The sequence below is a fragment of the Cervus canadensis genome, chromosome 2 (assembly GCF_019320065.1).
Source record: "Cervus canadensis isolate Bull #8, Minnesota chromosome 2, ASM1932006v1, whole genome shotgun sequence".
In the NCBI taxonomy this organism is placed as follows: domain Eukaryota; kingdom Metazoa; phylum Chordata; class Mammalia; order Artiodactyla; family Cervidae; genus Cervus; species Cervus canadensis.
The window spans coordinates 7,668,382-7,684,675 of NC_057387.1; the positions used below are offsets into that span (position 1 = coordinate 7,668,382).

Here is a 16,294-nt window from a genome sequence, read left to right on the forward strand (position 1 = left end):
CCTAATCCAGCCTAAGAGGAGCTTCTCCAGTGGCACAGCAGTGAAGAATCCACCTGCAATACAGGAGATGCAGGTTCCATCTCTGGGCCTGGAAGAGGCCCTGAAGGAGAACATGACAACCCACTCCAGTATTCTTGCCTGGAAAATTCTGTGGACAGGGGAGCCTGGTAGGCTAGAGCTGATAGGGGTCGCAAAGAGTCGGACACAACTGAGTCTCACACACACACACACACACACACACACACACACACACGTGCGTATCAGGATAGATGAGAAGTCAGGATGGACTCTGGGCTGCTTGGCCCTGGGGGCAACTTGAGCTAGGGTGAGGGACCCTGGGGGGCTGCCTAGGACACTGCATCTTTTGTGCCTTCTGCCTGCTGCCAGCACCCCCCCACACACACACACTGCTGCTGCGGCTCTAAGGCCCTTTGTCTCCCACTGCTTAGTCACCCCCTTTGTCCTCATCTCAGACGGGGGTAGGAAGGGGTAGTAAGAGCCCTCTGGTGATAGCTCCTCTTGCCCCTGCCCCTTCTGGTCTCCTAGCCTTTGTCTGACTCCTGCAACGCCAACCCTCTCCACTTAGGACCAGGGTCAGGGTGTGTGGTGGGGTCCACAGGTGGGTGTGGCAGTCAGAAGCTGGTGGGTGATACAGGAAGTGATGGGCACCAGGGCAGGTATTAGCAACCTGAGCAGGAAGGCAAGGGGAGAGGAAGTATTCTGGCGGATGTGATGTGGAGGACAGGAGGTGACAAGGCAAAGAGTGAATAGGGGATGCGGGTAGGGGCAGGTGGCCCACCTCTGGGAAAGGAAAGTGCTGACTGTACTCGCTTCCTGGGGATATCCTGGGGAAAGGAGTGGCCGTAGCACGGGGGAGCAGAGATCGCCCCTACTTCGGAACCCTTTCCTTCCTCGCCTTGAGAGTCCACCCCCAAGACTCCTTTGCAGAGTTCTCTCCAGTCCCGAACCAAGGGAATCGTTTCATTTCCTTTCCCAAACATCACCTCTTCCTCGCCAAGCACTCTCCCCATCCCAGGCACTGGGTTTCTGTTTCTCTCAGTACCCGAAGTTCCCTATGTACACAATGCTTCATCCACTCTCTCCTTCCCCGTGGGGAATGAGAAATAAAGATTACTAGGTATTCCAGGAAACATTGGGTTCTTAGGAAAAGTGGGGCCAAAAAAAGGGAACCAAGTGGGGATTCCCTCTGATGGATTGACACAGGGTGCATCTTGAGCAAACAAGTCTTTCCTGTGCTGGGGGTTGACTGACTTGAAGCTGGGGGAGGGGTTAGGGCAGTTGAGAGTGGGTAGGAGCTAGGCCCAGAGCCTGGGGGAAGCTACTGGGAACCGGGCCAGAGAAATGGGGAGTCAGGAAGTGGGGAGGGGGAGCCCTGGGGGGAATGGAGGCGGAATGGCTGTTTGGGCTTTGGAGGGGGCGGGGAATGGTAATTCAGGAAGGGGGAGCCTAAGGGAAAGAAGGGAATCAGAGGTGCCACCCTAGGTCTTCCTTCTATAAAAGTCCTTAATCCTGTCTGCCGTGGCCTCTGCCTGCTTCATGTGCCCATTCTAAGCAGGCTCATCCTGCGTTTGAGCAGTACCCTTCCTGATCACTGTCTCCTTGCCTGTCCCTTCTTTGGCCTTCTGTACTCTCTCCAACTGCTTGGTTCCTGAGCTGTGTCAAGTCACCTCCTTTCTTTGTTCTGCCCTCTTGATGCTTCCTTACCTGTTCCCCACCCTCTTCCCCTGGCAGCTAGTTCCCTTGGCCCTGAAAACCAGCCTAAGGGGCAGAGAGCATCATGAAGGATCCCTGAGAAAAAGCTAGACAGTGGGAGCAAGAATTCTCCTGGGACTCTGCCCCTCTCTTTGCGTGTTGGTCAGGCCCTTTCCCTGACTTCCTACTCCTCCTGGGGCTCTGTTGCACCAGAGTGAGACAGCTGAGAGCCGACTGTGGAGTTTGGGAAAAGGCTATGTCATCAGCTGGCCCAGTGCCTGCGAGAGTCCCCTCTAACAACTGGGTCTGGGCAAGTCCCATTTTTTTTTTTTTTAAAGGAAAACAAATGGATTTTTGGGAAGCAATGAGACACCCATCTGAGTTCTGCCACCAGAGCTCTGGGCTGAATGGCTGATTGCTCAGCCAATCGTGTAACAGCTGGGGATGCTTAAAAAGAGCTGGCGCGGAGAGAAGCTGGGAAGAACTCACAGAGAGACCCACAGACACATAGACACGGGAGAGAGAGGAGGAGAAAGAGACAAAGGCACGGCGGAAGGAGGCAGAGAGAGGACAGGCATTGAAGCGAAGCCAGAGAGAGTCTGAGAGAGCAGAGGGAGAAGCCAGAGACGCTACAGAAGACACAAGCGGGGAGACACAGGCCCGGGAGAAGGAGGGGTGGGAGGCGAGTGTGGAGGAACCAGACCACCAGGCACCTCTCCTAAGCCTAAGGGCCACATTTCCTCCATCTCCTCTGAAGGTCCTTGGGCCCTCTGAAAACTCTGCCTCTGACCCTGGCATGAGTGTGAGCCCCCAGGCTGCAGAGAGGAGCTTCTCAAAGCCGGGACAGGGAGGACTGGGTGCCCAGCCGGCCTCAGGCCTGCCCAGCTGCAGCACCAGTACCATGTCCCAGGCAGACTCGCATCCCGGGAGGGGCTTGGCCGACGGCTGGCTGTGGGGAAGCCAGCCCCGCCTGCTGCTCCACACAGTGCCCGTCTCCGTCTCCAGGCTGGTGTGGCTGCTGCTGCTAGCCTCCCTCCTGCCCTCAGCCTGGCCGGCCAGCCCCCTCCCCCGGGAGGAGGAGATCGTGTTTCCAGAGAAGCTCAACGGCAGCGTCCTGCCTGGTTTGGGCGCCCCTGCCAGGCTGTTGTACCGCTTGCCAGCCTTTGGGGAGACGCTGCTGCTAGAGCTGGAGAAGGACCCCGGCGTGCAGGTTGAGGGGCTGACGGTGCAATACTTGGGCCGGGCGCCGGAGCTGCTCGGTGGGGCGGAGCCGGGCACCTACCTCACCGGCACCATCAACGGAGATCCGGAGTCGGTGGCATCTCTGCACTGGGACGGGGGAGCACTGTTAGGGGTGCTGCAGTACCGAGGGACGGAACTCCACATCCAGCCCCTGGAGGGAGGCACACCTAACTCCGCTGAGGGGCCTGGGGCTCACGTCCTACGCCGGAAGAGTCCTGTCAGTGGCCAGGGCCCCATGTGCAGCGTCAAGGCTCCTGCAGGGAACCCCAGCCCCAGCCCCCGAAGGGCTAAGGTAGGCCATCCTGGAGTCCATGTCCTGCCGTGTCCTGCCATGTCTGTCCTACTGACCCCCATTCACCTTCTCTCCACCCACTTCCACTTCTGGCCCGTCTGCGGCTCCCTCCCTTCTGCCTGCCTTTTCTCTTTCCACTAGCCTCCTTTCCTGGGAAGCCTCTGGTTTTTCCCTGCCCCAGCCCTTCTTCTGGCCAGATCGCTGATCCCAAGGGGTGGTTCCCAGAGGTGGGTCAGAGACTCTGTGCTGGGAATGACTGCTCCCTCTCCCCATCCCACCCCTGCTTGGCTGTGGCATCCTGCTGGCACAGTCCCCAACAGTGAGGCCCTCCGAACAGCCCCCCTGGCCTTGACTCTTTTCTGGGCCCCAAGTTTGACTTTCACCCCACCACCAGCTAAAGGAATGAGGTTTGAGGCCCGAGGGATTGGCCTCTGGCTTCTGATGCTGTCTTCAAAATTGTTCTGGCAAACTACCAACTAGGGCAGGAGCGGACAGGGGAGGCAAGGCACCCTGAAGTCCATTCCGGTCTTCTGGTCAGTCCTTCCCACACTGTGAACCGACTGTATGGCTGCCTGCCTTTCCTCCCTCCCACTTCTGCTCCCCACCTTCTTCCCTTCCTCCCTCCCTCCCTCTCGAACTTTAATCCAGACCAGACGCTCCCTCCTCACCCGCCACGCTGAGATCTGGCCCTGGCCCTAGCTGCTGACTGAATTATTCCTCCAACCACACAGGGCAGACACGTTGCAGCCCAGCCCTCCAGCCCCAGTCCTACAGGCCCCGGCCACACTCGGGCCTGGGGGACCCCGTGGTCCCTCCCAGAGGCACTCCCAACTGGTTTTCACTTCAGGGGCCCACACAGCCCTGGGACATGGCCTCCCTATCCCCTCCTCTTCTCAGAACCAACAGATGATTTCTCAGAGTTACCGCAAAAGCCCAGGGATCTGGAGTTGGGGGGGCGGGGAGAGAGGCCTCACCAGACCCTTCAAGAATCCCGTGGGATATGTGAGGCCCAGCTGGCTCTGCTGAGTTCCAGACCTAGGAAGTGAAGGAGGGGAGAAGTTGTCCACGGGTCTGGGAGGCTATTTCAGGCTCCTCCTTCCCTTTTTTCCTCTGCAGCGCTTTGCCTCGCTGAGCAGATTTGTGGAGACTCTGGTGGTGGCAGATGACAAGATGGCGGCGTTCCATGGTGCAGGGCTCAAGCGCTACCTGCTGACAGTGATGGCGGCGGCGGCCAAGGCCTTCAAGCACCCGAGCATCCGCAACCCTGTCAGCTTGGTGGTGACGCGGCTGGTGGTTCTGGGGCCAGGTGAGGAAGGGCCCCAGGTGGGCCCCAGCGCCGCCCAGACCCTGCGCAGCTTCTGTGCCTGGCAACGAGGACTCAACACCCCCGACGACGCGGACCCTGGCCACTTTGACACAGCCATTCTGTTCACCCGGCAGGTGAGGCCCCAGGCAGCGCCTCCAGGAAGCACCGCTGCACAGACTCTGGTGTGGACGGTGTCGCTGGAGTAGCCCGGCATGGCGCCTGGCCCCAGCCACACTGCCAGGGCTGTCGGTGCAGTGCCCAGGTCCCCCCTGCTCTGGATCCCAACCCAGCGCACCCCGGTGTCTTGGTTCCTCACGCAGTGTCTCTGACCCCTCTCCACAGGACCTGTGCGGAGTCTCTACTTGTGACACTCTCGGCATGGCTGACGTGGGCACCGTGTGTGACCCCGCTCGGAGCTGTGCCATCGTGGAGGATGACGGGCTCCAGTCAGCCTTCACTGCTGCTCATGAACTGGGTAAGCTGGGGCTGGGGTCATGGGGCACCCTTGAGGAGATGGAGAGCTGTCGGGGGTGAGGTGAGGCAATGGTGGCCTCACCAGGGTACAAGTGGAGGTCACAAGTTTTTCTTCCTTCTCCCCAAGCCTGAGTCCAGGGCCATTACCCTTCTCTGCTCAGCGTGTAGACAAACAATTAAAGTTTTCTATTCAATGAGATAGTGTGTAGAAATCTACTGTGAACTTGGTTGTGTGTGTGTGTGTTTGGAGGGGGAGGTGGGACAGTGTTGAGAGAGATTATTCACTACAGTCAGTGACAGAATGGATGGAATCGGGATTGGGAATGTTGGCTGTAAGGAAAGGTGAGTAGGGAGGGCCCCTGAATATATCAGGGGGAAGGGAGACAGAGAAATGGGGGCCACATACTGAGAAGCCCTTGGAGCACCAGAAAGAGACTGGGGGCAGAATGAGAGGTGGAATGGATCTGGTCATCCAAAGCTGCAGCCAGGCTCTGATGGGTCTGCAACCCCTTGAGGGCACAGGGATGGGATTCTTGGACACTGACAGGGCCTCTGCTCCGCAGGCCATGTCTTCAGCATGCTCCATGACAACTCAAAGCCGTGTGTTGGTCTGAACGGGCCTGAGAGCACCTCCCGCCACGTCATGGCGCCTGTGATGGCTCACGTGGACCCCGAGGAGCCCTGGTCCCCCTGCAGCGCCCGCTTCATCACTGACTTCCTGGACAACGGCTACGGTGAGCAGATGGCCCCGTGCAGGACGCAGCTCCCGCCCCTCACAGTCCTTCCTCTTCTCCTGCCTCCCACACGGGCCAAGCTGACTCCCTCTAACAGGCTTCCTCTACACGTGGGATGGGGTGAGAAACGCTGCTGCCTTTGTGTGGTTCCCACTTCCTCTCAGAATGAATAGCACAACTACAGGAGGCAAGTTTTGGCCTCAAAAGAATTAGAACTGAGCTTCTAAGGGCCAGAACTGTTCGACATCAGAAGGGGCCAGTTGTGAAGGAGGCCTTGTCACTTGTAGTGTGCAAACTTAGCAGTGTGGCTATGATCGGGAGCGCTGTTGATGAGAAGCAGATCAAGAAGTCTGTAGTTGGTTAGACTAGACAGGAAGATCTAGTGCTGTGAGCTCCTCTCCTGATTCTATTTTTTGATGTGTGTAGATGTGTGACTCTAAGTTACTTCACTTCTGCGTAACCGATCTATAAAGTAGGCATAATAACAGTAACTACCTCACAGGTGCTGGCCATGATTAAACACATATTGTTGGTCAAACACTTAGTCAATGCTCATCGAATAAACATCGAATAAATTGTATCTGCTATTTAAAGCTTCTTCCAGTACTAGAATTTGTAGGATCCCTCAGCCCCCTGGGGAACCCAGTGTTTCAACTGATGACCAGCAGGCACCTCTGCAACTCTTGCCGACTTCATAACCCCCCCTGCCTCTTTTCCCAGGGCACTGTCTCCTAGACAAGCCGGAGGCTCCCCTACATCTGCCCGTGACCTTCCCCGGGAAGGACTATGATGCTGACCGCCAGTGCCAGCTGACCTTTGGGCCTGACTCGCGCCACTGTCCACAGCTGCCACCGCCCTGTGCCGCCCTCTGGTGCTCTGGCCATCTGAATGGCCATGCCATGTGCCAGACCAAGCACTCGCCCTGGGCTGATGGTACCCCTTGCGGGCCCGCACAGGCTTGTATGGGTGGCCGCTGCCTCCATGTGGACCAGCTCCAGGCTTTCAACGTGAGATCCCAGGGCAGGGGAGGGCCAGAGGGCCTGGGGGAGTGGTGACTGGCTCTGAGCCCAAGAGAGTACATTGATCCCACTCTTCCATTCTGTCCTTCTGCAGGTCCCACAGGCTGGTGGCTGGGGTCCCTGGGGACCGTGGGGTGACTGCTCTCGGAGCTGTGGGGGTGGTGTCCAGTTCTCTTCCCGGGACTGCACACGGCCCGTCCCCCGGAATGGTGGCAAGTACTGTGAGGGCCGCCGTACCCGCTTCCGTTCCTGCAACACCCAGGACTGCCCAACTGGCTCAGGTGAGGAGTGGGAGGGATGGGATCCCTTGGAAAGCACTGTCCCTTGGGTTCAGGGACCAAGGAGGTATTAAGGGTCCTGCTCTTGAGGGGAGGGACAGGCAGTCTGTGGGGTGGAGAGCTGCCATCCTGTCTAGAAGATGTGAGAGGCCAACGGGAGGCTGGTGGGGCAGTGTGAGGGAGAAGGGCTCTGACTGTGCATTTTAACCCTACAGCACTGACCTTCCGTGAAGAGCAGTGTGCTGCCTACAACCACCGCACTGACCTCTTCAAGAATTTCCCCGGGCCCATGGACTGGGTTCCTCGCTACACTGGTGTGGCCCCCCGGGACCAGTGCAAACTCACCTGCCAGACCCGGGCACTGGGCTACTATTACGTGCTGGAGCCACGGGTGAGGACCAGAATGCTCCAGGGCCTTGTCTGTGCCCACTCACTCCCCCAGAGACCCTCTGCTTTCTGATGGCCAAGATCCAAAACAGCACTATTGCTGGAGTTCCCATGGCCCTGCCTGGCCAGCCCAGGGCTCCATTCAGACTTCTCTGTGTATGGGTATTTGGAAAATCGGCCCTGGACTCTGGATAAGTTGTCAATCGGGCCATACTAGCCTGTCGCATTTCCATTGGTTTCTTGCTCTTTCTCTCCCCACCTCCCAGTGCTCCATTTGGTGAGAATGGAAGCATGTGGCCTTTTGGGCACGTCTCTGACCCCCATCGGAGGGGCTGATCTGTTGAATTACAGTGGTGGCCTCATTGAGCTCATGGGGGGCCAGTCCCCCACTAAACAGGCCTCCTGGAGAGGGTGATGGCCCTGCCCCGCCCCTCTCTGTGATAGGGCCCTGGGTTGAAGCTGAAGAAGGAACAGACCAGCAGTTTTGCCGCCTTCACCCTGTTCTGGGGAGAATGCCTACATGTTGACTGCCCTCTAGCGTCTAGCCGGGATACTACACCAAGGTTGAGGGTGGTGTTGGGACTCAGACCTGCACTTCTCATGTTGGCATCTCCTCTTGCCAGCTGTGTAACCTTTGGGCAAGCGCCTATTCTTTCTAAACCTCAGTGATCCATCTCTACAAACCTCAAATAGTGGTTGTGAGATTTATATGGCACTTAGCACAGTGTCTAATTCAGAGTGAGCATTCTGAAAAGGGTGGCTTTTATCATTGTCATTACGATTTTAATCCCTTACAGAACCTAGGGTTCCCTCCATATTCCGTCCACATCCCCTCCCTGATGGGACATGGCTTTTGTTTGGCTTACTAACACCTTTTGGTGTAGGAAGACCCTTTCATCGCTCCCTCTCTTCTCAGGTGGCAGACGGGACCCCCTGTTCCCCAGACAGCTCCTCAGTCTGTGTCCAGGGCCGCTGCATTCATGCCGGCTGTGACCGCGTCATTGGCTCCAAAAAGAAGTTTGACAAGTGCATGGTGTGTGGTGGGGATGGTTCCAGCTGCATCAAGCAGTCTGGCTCCTTCAAAAAATTCAGGTTTGTTCACTTCCACCTTCCGGGGGACATAGAGGTATCCTCAACACTGTTTCTCCTCTCAAAGAGCTGACTTGGGAGTCTAGTATGGGAGACAAACATATTTGCTCAGCCTGGACGTGCCATGAGGGCCCTTGTGGGGACTGGGGAAGGCGTCCCCAGGAGGTGACCTCCCTCCTGGAGGGAGAGTAGGAATTGGACAGGCTCCAAGGAGGGGCTTAGAAAGGCACCTCAAGAAGGGGCGGCAGGTGTAAGGGCCCACAGAGAAGTGGGAGAAGCACGCATTTGCAGGCAGCTCAGATCTAGGCTAGACCGCTCAGGTAGGTCCGGGGCGACAACCTGCTGCACACGTGTGGTGGTACAAACCCTGCTCAGAATGGCAGGAGGATTCACCGAGATGCTGAGTTCTCCTCTCCTCGCGCACAGGTACGGATACAACAACGTGGTCACCATCCCCGCTGGGGCCACCCACATCCTGGTGCGGCAGCAGGGGAGCCCTAGTGTCCGGAGCCTCTACCTGGCCCTGAAGCTCCGCGATGGCTCCTATGCCCTCAACGGTGAATACACGCTGATACCGTCCCCCACAGACGTGGTACTGCCCGGGGCAGTCAGCCTGCGCTACAGCGGAGCCACTGCAGCCTCGGAGACACTGTCAGGACACGGGCCCCTGGCTGAGCCCTTAACGCTGCAGGTCCTAGTGGCTGGCAACCCGCAGAACGCCCGCCTCCGATACAGCTTCTTCGTGCCCCGACCGGCCCCCTCCACGCCACGCCCCACTCCCCAGGACTGGCTGCGCCGCAAGGCACAGATTCTGGAGATCCTCCGGCGGCGCTCCTGGGCCGGCAGGAAATAACCTCACCATCCCGGCTGCCCTTTCTGGGCACCGGGGCCTCGGACTTAGCTGGGTGAACGAGAGACCTTTGCAGCGGCCTCACCCCGAGACGCCGTGGGGGAGGGGCTTAGTGAGCCCCGCCCCTCGTCTCCGCCCTACCGAGCAGGCTGGCCCTGCTGGGGTTTCCTGCCCTGGATGGCTGGTGGATGGAAGGGGCTGGGAGATTGTCCCCTATCTAAACTGCCCCCTCTGCCCTGCTGGTCACAGGAGGGAGGGGGAAGGCAGGGTGGGCCCCAGTTGTATTTATTTCGTATTTATTCACTTTTATTTAGTACCAGGGATGGGGATGAGGGTCAGGGTACTGGGGAAACTGATCCCCTGCCTTCATAACCCTCACCCTGTCTAGGAAATCCAGGGTGGTGGTGATAGGTGTACGTGTGTGACAAAGTGTGTGTGTGTGTGTGTGTGTGTGTGTGTGTGTGGTTCATCCTGCCCAGCTTTCCTTTCCTTGAATTTTATTTTCTGGGAAAGAAAGAGTCAAGGGTAGGATAGGCCTTCAGGGAGTAAGGGATTATCATATTTTTTAAATATAAATTGAGTTCTGCTATTTATGTGCTCCTTTTGGAGTCAGACAGATGTGGGTTGCACCCTGATTCCGCGTCTCTGAACATTAGTTTCCTCATTTGACAATAATAATACCTCCTTTGTAAATTTGTTATAAGGATTAAATACTGTAAATAAAGAACTAGCATAATGCCTAGCACTCAATAAGTGCTCAACAAATGTCAACTGTTGTCCGTTGTTATTATCACCACCTTGCTGTCCTCAGCTCCACTGTCTATGGAGTCTGCAGTGCATCTGAAGGCAGCAAAGATCTGCATCAGTGATGCCTGGCCTCACCCCCAGGCTCAATTCCTTTGGTTGGCAGAGCCCTAGCCTGGATTTTGAAGGACTGTCAGAGAAAGGACAATCCTGTCCCTGATTCCTGGAGGCTCCCAACCATGTGGCGACTTAATAAACACCGCAGTACAAGCACAGTTGACAAGAACATGAAGGTGAAAAATAACAAGAACAACTCTGTCAATACATACAAACAGTGCTTAGTAATGAGAGTGCTAGTTAAGGGGGTCCTGGAGAAGTTGTTTCAGAAAGACCACTGGAGTGGGAGCTGGTGGGTCTGAATCTGAGCTGGGATTCAGCATCTTATTAGCTGGTAGTGGTGGATAAGTCACAGATTTTGAGCCTTAGGTTGCTTATGTGTGTAAGAGGGCTAAAAATACCTCTTCCCACAGGGTTATTCTGAACAAATGTTACAGTATTTTCAAAACAGTGAAGTGAATTACCCTTGTGAGTACTGAGTAACAGGCACAGAGTCCCTAGAAACCAGTGTAAACTCAGCAGACTCCTTTGAAGACGTGAGGTTAGAATGGAATTTAATAAGAGGTGTGGGAGAGTCAGGAGGGCCAAAAATAAAAAAGGCACGGAGAAGCTGAGGCAAGGCGGAGCCAGGTGTTCAGTGGTGGCAGAAAACACCTGAAGGGCAGGTGGGTACTAAACAATTCAATTTTTTCTTCTGACTGGGTGACTTTGATTAAGGGAACAGGCTTGTGATAGGGTGGCAGGTGGACCCTGCAAGAATTTTGAGTCTTGAGGCAGTAGCAGGACTGCTAGGGATTAAAGAAGGACTAAATGTGGAGGTGAGGGAGGGACTATAGGCAAAGAAGACCCTGAAGTGGAAGTGGAGGAAGAGGAAACAGGGAAAATAGAGGTGCTTCATTCTGCCATAGTACCTCCTGGCTGGGCTGCCAAACATTGCTTGGGATGTAGTGCTGGGACTAGGGAATTAAGGCAAGCCATGGAGAGTGTGGTGGTAGTGTATACTATGCTCACTGGGGCTGGGCTTCTCTGCTCAAGTTCTGTAGCAGGCAGTGCCTTACACAGCGCACTGGGGTTTGTACCGCCGACCACAGCACTCACTCCCTCGGCAGCACTCGGACCAGGGAGGCCCCTGCTCTGCCCCCTCTCCTCTCTCAATTGTGCTGGGCCCTGGCTCTTCCTCCTGTCCTCCTACCAACCAGGCTAGAGAAGGGAGAAACAGGAGAGTGGGACAAGGCCAGAGTGATCTTCCAATATTTCATCTAAGTAGCAAAATTGGGCCACCAATAACATGTTTATAGACCTTAATACTATGAGCTAATGGTATAATAAGCCAAATTCGGTGCTAAATAAACCTGAGGTACAAACACAAACAATACATGACTAAAGATGCTCACTGCAATTTGGGGAAATGTTTTGTAGTATACCTCTGCAAAGAGAAAGTTGGGATGATATGAAGAGCTGTAGGATAGGGCACGGGCTTCAATGGACTATGAGGTTTAAGGAGGATGAATCCTGGGATTCCCTAGTGGTCCAATGGTTAGGACTCCATTTGCTTCCTCTGCAGGGGACACAGATTCCATCTCTGGTCAGAGAACTAACTAACATCCTGCATGCTGTGCAGTGTGGTCAAATAAAATAAAATAAAAAAGGACCGTGTCCTGGGCTGGGCCTTATGAACAGGTAATCATGATACCCCTTCTTATGTTTCTTTAGTGTCTATGGTAATTCACACTTTGTAAATCACTTTCGTATGTATTATTTTAAGAGAAAGCCCTTTTCGCACTGAATAAGGTTCTGACTGCCATGAAGTTTTTCCCAGGAAGACCCTGAGCTCAGAGGCCGCCTGTGTGATTGGGTGGGTAGGTGGGTGGAGTTAGGCAGTGAAAGGAAGAGAGAGCTGCTCCCCAAAGAGAAGTGATGGGCATTCTGGCCCTAAATCCCAAGCAAGGCCTCACCCCTTTCCGGAATGTTCTCATCATAGGACCCTCCCCAGAACCAGGCCATAGACTGCCTAATATCCTGATGTCAGGAATCCAGCAAGTTCTTCGTATGGATTAAGGAGTGCATACCTCCCTCGAAGAGCCAGGACGAGCCCTGACTCCAGTCTGCCTGATCTATTGCCTTTATGGGGCTGAGCTGGGGTATGGATGAACAAACAGAGGAGAAACAGGAATAACAGGAGGGAGGAAAGCCTGGAGACAGTTCAGATATCTGGTCCTTAAGGGACAAAGAATGATGTTGAGCTGAAGAAAGAAGAATCAGTGGCTGTGGGAGAGCCCAGTCCCTTCAGAAGTTCGAGCAGAGACAACTATTTTATAGGATGGCAAGGGTGACTGTGTGTTTGAGGTGGGGGAGGAGATTGAAGCAATAGCTGTGAGTTGGGCCAATTTCTTTCGAATCTTTCTGTCCCTGAGATTCTCTGTTTTAGCGGTTAGAGCAGAAGAAATCTGGGCATTTGTCCAATCACTAATTTTGTGGTGAGGGTGGGAGAGCCAGTGTTTGGGGTGGGGTGTATACTGTGGAATGAGCTATTAATTTACATTTCCACTCCATCTCTAGCCCCACTTCTTTAATCTTCACATAGCATTATAATATTTTATTGTCTAAAATACCAGATTGATGGTAAGTGACAAAACCATCTCATTGTCAGGGCTTGTTGGGGAGGAAGGAGGAAGAGAGTAGAATTTAATGTATTAACATTTTATTGTTAATACATATAAGAGGACGCTTCTTGTAACATATAAGAGGATGCTTCTGAACCAGTTGAACACCTTCCTCATTGACTGTTGCTGGGGGCAAGCCAAAATCATTGGCAGCAAGAGTAACCAGCTGACAGCTGCAGGAAACCACCAGTTCTTAAAAAACCACTCTGAAAGAGGTGGGTGAGGGGAAGGGGGGAACAACAATACTGAACAACTTCCTCAGACAGGACCTTATATGGGGACAGGTCCTGAGTACTTAAGTAGCTTTAGGAAGGAAAGGGAGGGGAGGAAACAGATTTAAGGCATCCCTCACAGTCTTTGGGCAACCAACAACAGGCCCTGCAAATCCAGTAACAAATACACCAACAGTGACACACATTGACACACATGTTCAAATATAGATGCAAGTAAGCACTGAGAAGCTGAACATGTGGAATTGAGGCCTGAAAATGGGTCAGAGGAAATAAATTAATTGACTTAATTCCCCTGTGCAAATGAATTGTTCATCACACTTATCTGTTCAATAAATAAAGCATGAGGTTATAAACCTGAATCAAATCATTCTCTCACAGTGTCTGGAAAGGATACAGATTTTTGGAGTTGGACTGAATCTAAGCTTTGCAAGAGCCAAGATGTAATGGCATGAGCTTAAATTACTTGATCTCTGTTTCTTTATCTGTAAAATGGGTACACTACTATCTGCCTTATGGAGGGGTTGCCAGAACTTAAGAATATAAAGGTGTAAATGCTTGGCCCTGGGCCTGGCTTCTCATAAGTGTCAATACATGCTGATTCTCTTCCCCCAAACCTCTTTCATTCCCTGCACTCTTCCCACTTGTGCATTAGCATGAGAAAATAAGCAGACCAAGGAACTTTCTAGGTCAGATCTAAAATGAGCTATTTTGTAAAAATTCGTGCCAAAAGTTCTAGGTTACATTCAGGGGATGATAAAAAGGAAGACACGGTTTCTGTCCTCAGAGAGTTCATAGTCTGATGGCTCAGACATTTGGGTAAGACAAAGATTCCAGACATGTGTGACAGGTGCCAAGATAGACGGGGGTCATAGAGTATGAGGTCACAGAAGTGTTCCTAGAGGTGTCTGCCTCCCTTTGAGAAGTAAACTGTAAGTACTTGTGGAAAGTAGGGTAGTGGTGGAAGAAGAAAGAATTTCTGCTTACTAGGTCAGCTCCCAAGCTCTTCTTCATTATGCAATACCAAAATTAAGCCAACAGACTTGAAGCTGGGGGGTAATACCTGTAAGGAACTGAGTAGAGTTGAAAGGGGTAGTTCTGGGAAGAAGCTACCATCTCGGTAGAAAATGTTAAGTGGAAGAGGAGGATTTTAAAGACATTGAGCTGTGCATTCGCATGTGCTCTTGCTTCCCTCTCCCTTCCCCCATGCCTCTGCCAGCTCCTGGAGAAACTAAGTAGAGATTTGTTGTTGTTGTTGTTTAGTCACTAAGTTGTATCCGACTCCCAGCTCTTTTGCAACTGCATGGACTGCAGTCTGCCAGGCTCCTCTGTCCATGGAATTCTCCAGGCAAGAATAATGGAGTGGGTTGCCATTTCCTTCTCCAGGAGATCTTCTCGATCCAGGGATTGAACCCACATCTCCTGCGTTGGCAAGTGGATTCCTTACCATTGAGCCACCAGGGAAGCCCAAGTAGAGATTTAAATTATTATTTTTTTAAATTATCAGACTGGGTTTCTTCTATTACATTGTGTATCATGACTGGGCCTCTAGGGGCCCCATGATTTATTCAGAATACAAAAAGGCAGGATGTTGTGGTAGAAACCAGCATATTAGAATTCAAAGTTTCAGAAACATAGGCGTTCTAGATGATGACTAAGCCCAGGGTGTGGCCAGCATGAAAAAGAGTGGAGGTGAAGTTTCCTGAAAACAGGGAGCTTACAAATGAATGTAGAAGAGTTGTCAGAAGATGGTAGATATGAGGGATAGAAGGTGAAGATCAGTTTTACAAGAGTAGAACACCTTGGAGGGGCAGAGGCTCAGAGGAAAAGTCCTCTAGATGAGATATATATCAATTTTCTGTATAAGTCTATCTTTTCCATTATACAGTGAGACCTTTTAAAAAAAAAAAAAAAGGTAGGGCTTTTACTTGACTCCTATTTTGTGCTCAAAATTCAGATGGATTGAATATCCAGTTTGCTGGCCCTTTCCCATACTTCTTACTAATTATCACAGAACCCTGTAAGATGGGTTCACTGTACAGATGAACCCAGAGAGTGTATTGCTCAACATCACACAGCCAGAGATTTCAAAGCTGCCATTGTGGTACTTCCCTGACAGTCCAGTGGTTAAAAATCTGCCTTGCAATGCAGGGGACGTGGATTCAATCCCTGGTTGGAGAACTAAGATTCCACATGCCTTGGAGCAACTAAGCCTGTATGCTGCAACTCCTGAGCCCACACACCACAACTAGAGAATCTGTGCACCACAATGAAAGATTCCACGTGGCGCAACGAAGACCTGATGCAGCCAAAAAAAAAAAAAGTTGCTATTGTACTGAAATCCAGTATTATATAATTATAAGCCTTCACAGGCACATCAAACTCATTAAGTCCAAAGTTTTGTTTCTCGTTAAATATCCATTGGTCCACATTAGAAATCCAAGATCCATCTTGGAGTCTCTAACTCCCTGACTTGGCACATGCCATCACTCACCAAGTCCTATTTGCCTCCCAAAAATTCTCAAAGGTGTCTTCTTCTTTCTAGTCCCACTGAAATTACCTCACTTTGCATGAGCTTTATTTCACTCCTGGATTTCTGCAGTAACCTTAATAGGTCCCTGCTTCCACCCTTAACCACTCTGATAATGCTCCACGTTTCCACCAGAACAAACTTCCTAAAATCTCTGTTTTGAGCGTTTTAACGCCTTTGTCTTGCCCTCAGGATAAAAATCTCTTTTAATGTGGCTTATGGACTCTTTCATTATCTGACATCTATTTACCTTGTCAGTCTCATCTCTCATCATTCCCCTCACCCTATTGTTTAGCTCTACGATCCATTTTTTAAATTTCCCCAATGCCCTAATTTATTCCTCATTTTCAGACTGCACTATGGTTTTCTTGGTCTAGAACACAATCCATCTGTTAAAAGATAATTTTCGGAAAGGGTAAAATTATAACTCTCACTCTGTAAAATCTTATTCTGACACTTATTAAAATGGTGAGAAAGACGGATTATCGCAATAGGGGCCAACACTGTCCCAGTCAGAGAGAGACTGGATTCAACTCTGAATACAGTTGTTGCTTTAATGGTCCGGGATTGAGCAACGAGAATGAAGACAGACCACGAAATCCGGTGCGATGGGTCAGGGGACCTGC

At 52.4% G+C, this 16,294-nt stretch overlaps 1 protein-coding gene across 1 annotated transcript; it reads left to right on the forward strand.

Moving 5' to 3' along the window:
* The first annotated feature begins 2,191 nt into the window (after positions 1-2,191).
* ADAMTS4 (ADAM metallopeptidase with thrombospondin type 1 motif 4) lies at positions 2,192-10,155 on the forward strand. The gene is made up of 9 exons (XM_043451015.1): positions 2,192-3,247; positions 4,364-4,687; positions 4,896-5,028; positions 5,591-5,761; positions 6,482-6,768; positions 6,875-7,061; positions 7,274-7,449; positions 8,362-8,537; positions 8,961-10,155. The coding sequence occupies exons 1-9, from the start codon at positions 2,510-2,512 to the stop codon at positions 9,385-9,387; spliced, it is 2,619 nt and encodes an 872-aa protein (XP_043306950.1). The 5' UTR covers positions 2,192-2,509; the 3' UTR covers positions 9,388-10,155.
* The last annotated feature ends 6,139 nt before the right edge of the window (positions 10,156-16,294 follow it).

Excerpts from the sequence above, each read along its gene's own strand:
- ADAMTS4 (XM_043451015.1), top strand. The coding sequence starts at position 2,510 with ATGAGTGTGAGCCCCCAGGCTGCAGAGAGGAGCTTCTCAAAGCCGGGA. Across the intron at positions 5,762-6,481 it reads CTTCCTGGACAACGGCTACG|GGCACTGTCTCCTAGACAAG; the intron begins GTGAGCAGATGG and ends CTCTTTTCCCAG. Across the intron at positions 7,450-8,361 it reads ATTACGTGCTGGAGCCACGG|GTGGCAGACGGGACCCCCTG; the intron begins GTGAGGACCAGA and ends CTCTCTTCTCAG.